Here is a 12,845-nt window from a genome sequence, read left to right on the forward strand (position 1 = left end):
ATGTATAAACTACTTTTATCTTGAGAGTCTATCTTCATAAACAGCTCAAGAGTAAACATTACTGTATCAAATATGTGAAAAATCTCACGAGAGAAAACATTGTTTCAATTGACATACTTCAAAAACAAGACGGAACGTATACACTCGGGCGATGTTTAGTTTGGAGTAGTATAAATATATATGTAACTTAACGCCGGTTAGCCTTAGGAGGCAATATCAAATTACATTATCTATAAACTCACATCTCGCGAGAGTTCAGTTACAAATCTCCGGTTTTGTGTGTGAATCTGACACTCTGTCGAGGTGTCGACTGCTAGATCAAGTTACAGCGACCTACTTAAGATTCTAGTTCAAATATGTCTTCCCTAAGGAAAGGAATCGGGGAAGTATTCCGAATATTTCAAAGGGGAACGATATCAGATTTTCGTTATAGGACAAGGATGAAATCGACACCATCAATTGTGTTTCTTTGTAAACAAAACCGGCTCACGTGGTATATCAGGCTATGTATGGTGTATAAAGCCGTTTACATTAAGTGAGATTGATTCAACGAAAGCGTGTTGCTACCTTGTAATGCTTTCACTCCAAAGTAAATCAAATCATTTATGTCTAAAGAGGATCAACGGACACAAAGGGTGGCATTATGATTCATTGTTAATAGATGACTTGCCTAAATTGGTATTCAACTGCAGCCTGTCAAACCAGCTACTTTGGCTTAAAACATAATTAGAACAAAATAATTCTATATTAAACCTGTAAAGATGCTTAAAATATCTAAATCTGTTTTTTTAACAATCCATGAAAATTGATAATAAGATATCATAAATTTAAGAAAATATCTCATAGCTTGAAAGGAACATAACCTACAATCTTCATTACGAATTATTTTAAACATTACGGAGAAATGTCTGTCAATAATATATACATTTCATGACGATGACATGATTTGAGATGGCTAATGCCCTCGAACAATAAGCATTGCTCACGTGACTATGTCCGTTGAACAATGGCGGTCCATCAATTACCGGGTGGGTCGACCCAAGATTCTGGATCGATCGGGAAAACGGCAGTTGGAAACAAAGGACAGACAACTTGACACGTTTGCTTACAAAGGAACACGACAAAGACTGGAAATAATGCTCATTTAAAGACTTTGAAAGCTTTGTCGCCGCGGATAATACAATTTGATTATAGCTGCAAGAAGTTTTCAGATCAGAAATAAAAATAAACATTTCTTCCCAATTTAGAAGAAATGAAAAATTCATCTTGATACCGTTTGTAGTAATATGTATATTATTATACTCATGACTACGTCCGTCCAGTCACATTTTATCGCAGGACAGGAAGGCGAAGATGGAGGGGGTGGGAGTTTGCATATCAGAAATGTGGAATAAATGCCCTAAAGACGAAGAGGGAGGGGGGGGGGGGGGGGGGGTATGTCCGTTCTGAACTCCTCGGGTATGTTTGCCTCGACGATGCCTAACGATACATTCGAGGGTGCTAAATGGGGGTGTACCCGAACATGTGGTGCGTGTAGCCAAGTTAGAGAATATGAACAAAGACTTGTCATCGAAATCGATGGTCCATTGTTCTTATCCGTATCGTGAATCAGTCTGGTCCTCTCTAGTTGAGTCTATGTGGGGTATCGGACGGGGAAGCAGATTAAATGAAACGTTAAAATTATTAGCAACTAAATAAGCCGAACAAAAGTGTGGTATGAAGCCAATGGATGATTCATGACTGTATTTTATGTTCGCGGTATCGTTAGGCGATCATATTATCGATGTTTATGATTTGGATGGACAGGGAGGGATAATTATCTTTTGTGTAGTATGGTGGGCTACTGTCTGTTGGGGGGGGGGGGGGGGGGGGGGGGGCTATGTATAACCTTGAATTGTTACAGTTACACCTACATTAGCGATTGTGTGTTTAGGAATATATCAAACTTTATTGGAAGAAATTTTCAAATTCGGCAGGTCGGTTTAATTTGAAAACACGACAGCTTGCTAATGAGAGGATGGGTGAGAGTACAGATGGGTGGTGGTGGAGGTAGGGGTGGGGGAGGGGTTGAGGGTGGGAGGGGGAGGGGGGTTGGAGGTTCTTTCTCATTATAATTGTTTATAAGACTAAGTGGGATCCCTTTATCTGTATCTTACGCTTATCATCCACGTCGTTAACAGTCCATTACGACTGACACTACGCGCGCACGTGTGAGATCACAGGGGCGTGGCCTTTCTTATCGAGACGGCAATATGGTGGTCTGTACAGTGAGAAAGCTGGATTTGTATACAGATTCACTTTATGGGCAAACCTAACGGTGATATAACTACAGGTATAATGTGTACTGTTATCCAAAATAGGTAACAATTATACCACAGTATGGATATCTTTTTATTTTTATTTTCATTTTTCTTTCCTAATTAATTAACTCCTTGTTCATATCTTGTCTTGGTTGTACAAACTTTGATACATTACTTAACGAGTACTTCAGAAAGAAAAGATCAAATTCAGAAAACGGTTCTTTATTTGTTCCCAAGAAACACGTGCCGCCATTTTACGTCCCTCCCCTAACTTACTACACACAACGCCTTAATGAAGACGAGGGGATGATAAATAAATTATAGTGTCGGAAGTACATTGACTCGATATACATCGTATATCCGCATTCCATCTTATTTTCTACACGATGACAATCAAAATCCAAAATCCGCTGCCCGGACACTTGATATTTTGAACCCTGGCGTTGTTAAGTGGAAATTGTTTATATATATATGAACAGTAACCCCTGGATGACGTTCCGAAGAGGCATTGTCATGGAATATACGAAAACGCGTGAATATGTGTCATGCGCTGTCATGCTCTTAATTAGCCCCTAGTGACACACCATTGACCTTGCAGACCCCAAACCACTTGACCCCTGACTGTCTGACGTGCAGGACCCTCGAGCTCATCACGTGCATGTACATGGACGCGTGTTTTAAACAGTCATATATATATATGAGCGTAATACATGTATGACAGCGGACCCAATGGACTCCCACACAACCAATGAGTCTTAAAGGGAACAACCAACCAATTGAAAAAATATATTTTTGAAACAGCCCCTGTGTATAGAACGTTGAGCCAAGGATAACATGTCTGGCAGCCACTGATTGGCCAGTATGTTATGAAGTGAGAAAATAGATATGTAGCCTGATAGGTAACTATCAATAAGAAATGTTGATATAAATTTCGTAAGTCCGATTGTTTTTTTCCCAAAAGTTCACGTAATAATAGTAAACAGGTAAACATTTAAGATTTTTGAGAATTTTTACTGCGAAATTCACCTCTTTTCAAAATGGCTACCCTGGAGAAAATTTGAGCTGAAGGACCCAACTTTTTTTTTGATTAGGTGTTATATCAGACCCTAAACTTTTGTTATAAACCATAATCGTCATATTCAATTCAAGAATTTGAATGAAATAATCCAAAACGTTAACACTAAAGTCTATGGGAAAACAATTGGTTGGTTGGTCTCTATAGAGATTATGCAAAATATTCTCGTCATAGATTTAAGTTCAATTATAAATTCGTACGAGAAAAGAAACACTTTCGATTTATATGTTATCCTTCCTTTTAAATTTCCTACAAGGAATCATTTTCTCAAGTGATTTAGCTCCTTCTCAAGAGATACACTTCCGAAATCGAAGCCCTCAAATGTTCCTGGTCTAAATGTACAGCACGTGTAACCATAAATTGTTTATCATAAATGTCCATTGCCTTGGTCATCTGAAAACGAACCGTCCTATAAATGACCATAGCCAATGAAGGGTCGTTGAACGATACTAAACCAAACTGGTCGGGAAAAGACTTTTTCTAAACAAAGAAATTGATTACATGTATCTATCGTTAAAAGATTATGAAATAGAAAATTAGAAATCTTTGATAATTACCGGTCTTGATTTCAATATCATGATTATTTAATTGTTGTTGTTTTCGTTTTGTTTTTTGTAGTTGTTACTGTTGCTAAAGAAAGGGTGTGTTTATTGTTTAATTATAACAATAACGGACAATCGTATCACAAATGCATTATATATATATACACCATCATAAACACTCGTATTTACAAGCATAAACGCAATCGTCAATAGAAATTTACACCGACCGGTGCAGTTCATTACACAATGAACGCCTGTTTTGTGGCACGTGGTGTACAATAATGAACAGGCGTTTTCACTAAAGTGCAGAGATGTACAACCAATTAGTGACGTCACTGACCAAAGTGTAGCCACGGGTTGTGGACTTAAAGGTACTGAACCGTGTTTTATTAACGAGAAAACTCAAGTCCAGTAGGAGGCGGGGGAGAGAACGTGTCAAAAGTCAAATTAATGTTATTTTCCAAATTGACACGCCAAGGTAAACATGTTTACTGAAGAAGGAAGTGCACTAAAAGGTGTACACTGTAGCCTTGTCTGACCGCAACGACTTCGTTATGCATAGCAAACGTATGATGTATCCCTGTGATAAATATTCACAATATTCTGACTACCACACTAAACAATGGCTATACATGTATATTGTAGATCTTAACCCTTTATCTTGTACATTTGTCACGTTTTAATACTTAAGTGGGGACACCAGTCCTCATAAGACCCTGACTGTAAGTGTTCCTTAAAACACCAAGCCCCCTAAATTATTATCGTGACTATTGGTGTCTCCCTAGACACTCGTCCTCATTTAAACCTGACTACTTGTGTCTCAAGACACCGTTCCTCGTTTAAACCTGACTACTGGTGTCTCTCAAGACAATAATCTTCACATGACCGTGACAATTGGTGTCCCATAAGACACCCGTCCTCATATGACCCTGGCTATTGGTGTCTCCCTAGACACCGTCCTCATATGACCCTGGCTATTGGTGTCTCCCTAGACACCCGTCCTCATATGACCCTAATTATTTGTGTCTCCCTAGACACTAGTACTCATATAACTCTGACTGTTGATGTCCCCCTAAACACCAATTCTCATATTATGACCCCGACCATATCCCCTAAACCATCAGTCCTTTTACTGTATAAATTTACATGTATGACGTTTTACCTAAATTAGCGCACATAAAATAATATGTCTAATGATATAATAACAATATTATAAGTAATACTAGATATGACCAATATTATTATATTATCAACACTACAACATGCTTCCTTATTAATCGTGTCTGCGGCTAACAGTTACGAAAACTTCCTATTCATTCCAAGGTCCACCTATTTACAAGGACCAATCATTGACTATCTCGATGAGAATTGTGAAATTCACTTCTCCAGTCTCCCCATTCTCCACCTACTTACAAGGACCATGTTCGTAACTTGACCGACTTTTGAAGTATGCGCGTGATGTAACGATACAGAGTTTGTTTAATTAAGTTTACACCTAGTTATAACAATTTAATAGCTTATCAATATTGACAGAAACTGCAGCTTGGGATGTAGAAGTTCTCAAATGAAGTTATTTATTATTGTAATATGCATTTAAAACAAACCTACTTTGTACGGCTGGACTTTTCTTCATACGAAGTCTAGACTTGAGAGCGCCAAAGCGTGTTTTTACTGTACTAAACATCTCTAAAGGGGAGGTTATCCAGTAATATGGCATTATAGAGGTTGCAAATGTAAGCTTAGTAATTACCATCTTTCTCTATTATTAGGAAATCATAATATTCGCTGTTAACTTAAACGTATACAAAGCAGGGGTGCTAGACTTGTAGTACCCGCCGACCCAGACCTTGCCAAAAATATTTGTAATTTCACCAACTTTTTGGTTCGACATCGCCACACAATATTCCTTAACATAAACTGCTGATGTATCTGCATTTTCGCCGTTTATACATTTTATACATCAATCGAAATTACAGCATTCCGTGGATAGTTGCCGATAAGTAATGGCGGGCAAGCTTTGATAGAAACTTCAGATATACGCTCATAATTACCAGGGATACGGCGGCTGAAACTCATATCCAGACTACGCCGTTTTTAATCTATGACTATCATGTACCAACTGTGTTAGAATTCAAATACGAACTTGTAAAGTTGTTTTAAATAGATAAAGTTAGACTAAAAATAAAACTGAAGTCTGAAACATTCTTGTGGAAATATAACCCCGACATAGTAAATTTCATGTCAATTTCATAACACAGGTGTTTGTGAAATTTGATTCCTGACATGTGAAGTCTGTTTCGCGTGAAATCACACGTTTCGTTTGTACTTTGGTGAAAATTCCAACATCCGGGTTCCACGGCGTATGGATACACACGAGATTCTATATAGTAATACTAGTACTATGGGCTTGAATGAACGTGTATCGCGCATCTGTCCTTCTTTCTCACGCCGCCCCATTTGACGTTCCTAGTTAATTGCCAAATGTACATGCATGCCAATTTTTTGTCTACATATCTCTTGCGAAATGACTTTGTTCACTGATCATTACCATGAGTTGATGTAGTACCGAATCTGATAACTAGGTAGCATCCGCAAATTAAGAAAATATGCATTTTTGGTAGATTTCTGGGACAATTGTGTATCAGCAAAGCCGAAATCTTAGAAGTCACATTGGCTTCGATTCTGTAAACTGAGAATATTTTATCTGAAGATCTTTTTCTTGTGTTCATTGCTATTATCATAGACCACGTGACATCTCTGCATTTATTAACCAACTTTTAAACACGGTATTCCCTCATCAATCGTAACACAGTAACGAAAAAACAATATCGATTTTCCCTTTCTTGAATATTACTCCGACCGAGAAAATCAATTTGTTATTTGATCGGTCTCTGAGAAATTCAAATGTAATTTTGTTGTGTATCGAATGATAACATTTAAATACCGAGAATCCAGGAAGAATGAGGTGATAAAAAAATAAGAAACTAAACCGAGATTCAACCTTTTGTTTCATTGGCTGGTTATTTTTAGCAACCAATGACAGCGAAGTCTTGACATCAGTGAGTCACAAGAAAGTGGGAAATGGCGGACATATCCATTTCCGTAGAATACTAGATTTAGTTAGCATCCACAGATGTTTCAAACTGTATCTTTAATATAAGGTCAATGTGATTAGGATCTAAAGCTTAATCTATATCTCCAACATACTGAGTATGTATCAAACAGCAAAAACTGTATCTTAATCATCAGGTCCCTGTGATTCGAATCAGCATATCATTACCTCGGGAAGTAGGTAACTCAATTCTCAGGACCCTGTGCTTAAAAAGAACGCTCACACAGGAAACGTCTAAAAATACAAATTGCATCACAATTCTCAGGGCCCTGTGCTTAAAAGAACACAGACACACAGAAAATGTCTCAAAAAACAAACTGTATCTCAATTCCCAGAGCCCTGTGGTTCGAATCGATAAATATCTGATCGTATATTCATAGTTCCCTGGTAAAATTACGGAATACTCGCGTGTTGCAATACATTTGTTTCTGTGCCAAATTTGATGTCTGCGCGGTACATAAATTCACCATTATCGGCCATACCGCTGTACTGGAAGTCTGGACTAAGTCCTGTTCACAAATAAATATTTCAGAACCACTCTGTCTATAAGTATCCAATGTTTTATCTTTTTACACTGTTTTCAGATTGGTGCTCCCCGCGGACTGTATAATGTCACTCACACGGCTGTATTTAGAGATAGCTCCGGAGGATATGTAAATATTCAAATGACATATCAATTAGATTTATGATCTCCAAAAACAATGCTTCATTTAGATAATAGATGTTTTATGGCTAAGAATCTTTCTACATTTCAAAAAGTCGACGGATATTACATCATAGTACATTTCGTCACATTTTTTATACAGATATAAAATTTTGCCCTTCTCAATGCTTTGCCGTTTTCTTGTATGTATCTGTAAGATTAATTTAAAAGTATACCATAGGCAGAATGACTGAACATTAATTTCTTCAAAAAAGCCCAAATTATCCTATTTTCAAAAGAACTTGTGCACGAAAAACGAACTAACGGAGAAATACCGACGTGTATGTGGAATCTTAATTCTAACTCATATTTGTAAAATCGAGGTCGTAGTTTGGGGTTAAAAAAAAAGATTTACACAGGAGTTTTTGTAAACGTCAATAAGACATCGTGTCTCACAAGAGTAAGCGTCTTTGCTCCATATACTGTTTTTCGCGCCGACAGCTTTTCGCTGAGTTCTTATTGTGTTGGTTGAAGGTTATTATTATCTCGTTTCTTATTTCGATTATGCGCTAAAATTTGGGTACACCAAAATTAATACTTTTACAGTATTACATGTACACTCGCCTCGTGAATCTAGGTGAAGTCCGGAAAAATGGAAAACTCCATCCCACTTTATGATGGAATGGGGCGACTTACGAAAAGATTCGACTGAATTCGTGATTATGTTGCTTGTGATAAACAAAGAAACCAAAGTTGATCTGCTTCCAACGTTTCTCGAAATTGTTTATTTAGGTACCTGATATCGGCCCAATGGTAGGATGAAATGCCATGTCAGTCTGTCCATGTTTGAAGTTATAGTAAGATACAATGGTCCTTCAATGGCCACATTATTACTAGATAACGTTTTTGCTTTGAACCAAGAGACAAATCATATTCTATGATTGCGAAGTATTATTCGCGCACAGTAATCACACAATGTAGAATCTGGGCTAATACAAGAACAGCTCTCAAACACCAATATATATATATATATATATATATATATTAAAATTTTCAGTGCCCCGATCAATGTCCGAAAAGAACATAAATTAGTTCTGACCGTCATATACCAGAATGGGATGAACATCTTTATCAGATTCATAAACAGTATAATTCATACTGACCATATAAGGGCATCGTCCATACCTACTGGACGTCCGAGGTGAGTAATATACATCTATATATAATATCTGAGTAACGTCTCAATACAAATATACTTGATGTACAATGTAGGCATGACTAATTCTAGTATTGATCTAAATATCTCGGGCAGTATAGATGCTCCTGGGCCGAAACGACCGAAACTGCTGATGAGTAAGACTAGATATAGACTTCGACTTCGAATATATATATGACTAACACCTATCATACAACAGTCTATGACTACATTTTCCATTTCAAGTTCCAGTAAGAAATCCAGTCGTTGAATCATAGAATAATAATGGTTGGTGTCAAATGTCAGTCGAGTTTCCCCCAGATACGAGTTGTAAACAGATGTTTTCAGTTCAGTGGGTAAAATGAAGACATAGTTTACTCTAATATATACCCCATTTGTACATTTAAGTAGAGAACGTGTTTTGAATTAATTAACCTATTTCACAAACGGCGAACAAATTGAAAAAACGCCATTTATTTGGAATGCTGTACGCGTAACTGGAGAATTTGAAGGGGACGGCTTGGTGTGTTTACCGGGGAGGGATGGAGGGGGAGAAATGTGGAGGGGGACATTTCACCAAGGGACAAACTCCCCTTATACCATCTGCGGGCCCTTAACACATTTCCCTTTCATTGCATAACAAAGTTTGGGGGAAACTTCTATAGAAAACAGTTTCTAATAGTAATAGGTTTCCATGGCAACGGGGAAAGATGCTGAGTGATTCGCTACGAAATGACCTAAGCATATGACAGAATTTTTTGTCTTTTTTTTTACCCGAGGCTCCTAATGGGGGGAATAGTTTTACTTCGCCCGCAGTATTACGTATTTAGAACGATTTGCCCATTCAGTTTTTCTAAATTCTGGTTGTTTTTTATCCTCGATTTGAGAAGTTGCAAAAGTCAAGCTGGACAAGTAATTTTAAATGTAAACATTGATAAAACACAACACTTATATGTATTTAATTGTGTAAGCTTTAAAACCGTAACAAAACACAAAATTCCTCATGTGACAATGGCAATGACACATTGTGCTGTCATGAGTTCCACTTTCTCGGTCATGTGTCACATGTAAAACGAAAGGCCGTCAATAAAAATAACAAATAAATTTGATATTTACAGCCACGCTCTGAACTAGACAGACAAGCGATATACCGTGCATATTTATATACAAAACCGCCCCAGCCTGTTGCTCCAGTAATGTAAATTATGTATTTTTAAGTATATATCATAACACTTCCTACACAAGCACTATGTGTTAGCGAGTCCGCGTATTTCGAGATATTTCCTGGTTGTATGGAGAAAATAGTCTATGTTTTACATCCTCGGTTTAGGACGGGTTTCAGTACATCCTGCAGAAACTTGATGAAGTCGTGTTTAGTTGTCTAAGACCCTACTAAGCCATACTCTAAATGAGCCTCTTTAACGCATGTCTAAGATTTTATCCAGTATCAATATGCATTTTTGTTTCATTTATGTAAGAGTGGATGCCTTTGTCCTTAACTGTATGTACAAATGTATATTATGTTATCCAATAAGTTGTTAAACTTACGTAACAATTATGTTAAACTGGGGCGGTTACTTTCAAATAAAGTTGAATTGAATTGAAATTGAAATTTCTGAGAACAAACCAGTAACAGCATCTGACTCGGCCCTGCTAGTAAGCTTGTTCACGACCTAACATTATCATAAGCAATGCTCACAATGAGCTTCGCATGTCTAAGACTAACAGTCGGTATCTAACGATGCCATGTTGTAAAATATGTCCTTAAAGTTAGTTTGCCGAATACATCCAACTCAGTCTCCTGTTAAAGTTAAAGTTAGCCCGAAAGGCTCTCAATATGTCGGCGACTAAGCTCTCCGGAAGAGCATAATGCCATGTTTAAACGATCAAAGAGCGCCATACAGTAAACGCATTAATTAATTCCCCACCCCAAGTCATTATCTATAATAGGCCTATCGACGTTCGACTTAATAAGATAAATAATTAAAATAATTAATTCCTTGTACATAAAGGAATAAATGAGTTCATGTGGTTTAATCGTCACCCCAACGGTGCCTGAATACCATATGACCCCATCCAGGCCCCACCCCTCCCTCCGACATGTAATTCGCCCCATGAATATATGTCAATCCTTAGGGTTTCGCCCGCCCGAATTCGGGCTACGTTTATTAAGTTAAATCTTTTTATTCCTTCGCTGCAGCAAATGGTGTAATAAGTGCCACCTTTTACTGTAAATGATTAACCGACATTACGCCTGAGTAGTTCGTACACACGTGTCTGTATACATGTGTGTATTATGTAGAACAACATGCCTTTAGCCATGCCAGTCAGCAGGTAATTGATATCAATGGTTCTCCGACAAGCGAAATAACACAACTCAACCGTGACCACACATCACCAACCCCCGGGCCATCCTTAGACACTTTACTCGCTCGATCCATCGATCCGATTTCAGATAAGTGGGTGTTTGGTGTTATACAGAATTTTGTAACAGCGGAAATCCTTTCCACGATAAACTGTTTTTCCGTAAATAAATCACTATTTTGTTCAGTTTATATTAGTCTCCAACGTTTATTGCTTAGCTGAACACACAATTGTGAATATAATTGCTATTTTCAACGTTCAGAAAATAAAATAATAAATCGAATTGATTTTTCCTTGTGTGCGGAAGCTTATTTGTCCTTTAGTTGCATAAATAATAGCATATTGGAATTATTAACTTCCAAAGTTAGAAATTCCCCAAAGGAGCCTCCCAGCTGGTGGGGGCAAAAAGCCGCGTGCATTTCCCTACAGGGTCCACATAACACTGACATGAATACATCAGTCCGTCGAGTCATACACACATCACAGTGTGTGTAAATTAGAAAAATATTTATCCAAGCACCCAACAAAAATTTCCTTTATGGTATTAAATATAATTCCCCTACGGCGCCTCTGATTATAATGCAGATGACATGCATATAATTGTGGTACGGCGCCTGAGTCAGAAACTCCAAGACTTAGCCGGCGCATGAGCCGGTCGGCTGCGGTGACTTCATCGCTCCTATTGAATCATACATACTGCAAAACCCCATTTACCCCGTCACAAAGCTAGTCAATAATACATTATGAATTCGCTCAATAAAATCCCAGATCTTCCACTTTTGTGTAATAATCAAAAATTATGTAATGTATCACATTAAAAAAACAGACATAAATGAATTTTACAAAATAGGAATTGTCATTTTTAGCATATTAATAATTTCTAAAATTTGTCTTCTTAAATATGTAAATTAGATAACACCTGGAAAAATATTATAATTTTGAATATTAATTTCTAATGTTATAAATATATTGATATTTGGAACATATAAAACATATACATGAATATTTCTAAGGAAAAGGACAAGTACCGGCGGCCGCCGCTTATTTTAATATTCAGCTGATTCTCCACAGATTTTCACTACCTAATCTCGTCTAACAGCCGGTTAAATCAAACACCAAAAATCTCACTTACCTTTTCCTCTAGACTGCACATCTTTTCATAATTTTATAAAAGAACATTCACAGAATATTTTGTTCAAATTCCATAATTTTCCATCGCTTAGAATGCCTAGAAAAGTAAAATTGATATTCGTACTTACGAGTCGTCTCTGAAACAGCAGCCATGGTTGACATAAGAGATCATTCGAATGAGAGAAGCAGGCGTCTGCTTCTGCTGAGAATCGAAAACGAGGCTAGAACAGCTGAGTCACACCCTGGATAAATTGACATACGTTTTGGCGGAGATAAAGGGAAGTAACTCTGGCTATTCGTCTGGGAAACGGAAAAATAAAGTATCTGACCAAGATCTATTACTAGTATTTGGCAAAGCAAAGGAGGGGAAAATTTACAGTTGGCAGTTTTCCAAATTATGTTTGTTATTTTGTGTATGTGAGTGGTTTTATTTTTCATCGGAATTCATTATTAGCCGAATAACATTATAAAACAAAGCACCCA

The 12,845-nt window shown here is 37.3% G+C and overlaps 1 protein-coding gene across 1 annotated transcript in view; it reads right to left on the reverse strand.

The window, feature by feature from the left end:
* LOC117342704 (putative uncharacterized oxidoreductase YDR541C) overlaps positions 1-12,613 on the reverse strand; it is a 58,419-nt gene extending 45,806 nt beyond the window's left edge. The window contains exon 1 of the mRNA XM_033904916.1: positions 12,491-12,613. Coding sequence (XP_033760807.1) covers positions 12,491-12,524 — 34 coding nt within the window. The 5' untranslated portion in view covers positions 12,525-12,613. The remainder of the gene's footprint in view (positions 1-12,490) is intronic.
* Positions 12,614-12,845: the final 232 nt, after the last annotated feature.

Source organism: Pecten maximus, chromosome 14 (assembly GCF_902652985.1).
Source record: "Pecten maximus chromosome 14, xPecMax1.1, whole genome shotgun sequence".
Classification (NCBI taxonomy): Eukaryota; Metazoa; Mollusca; class Bivalvia; order Pectinida; family Pectinidae; genus Pecten; species Pecten maximus.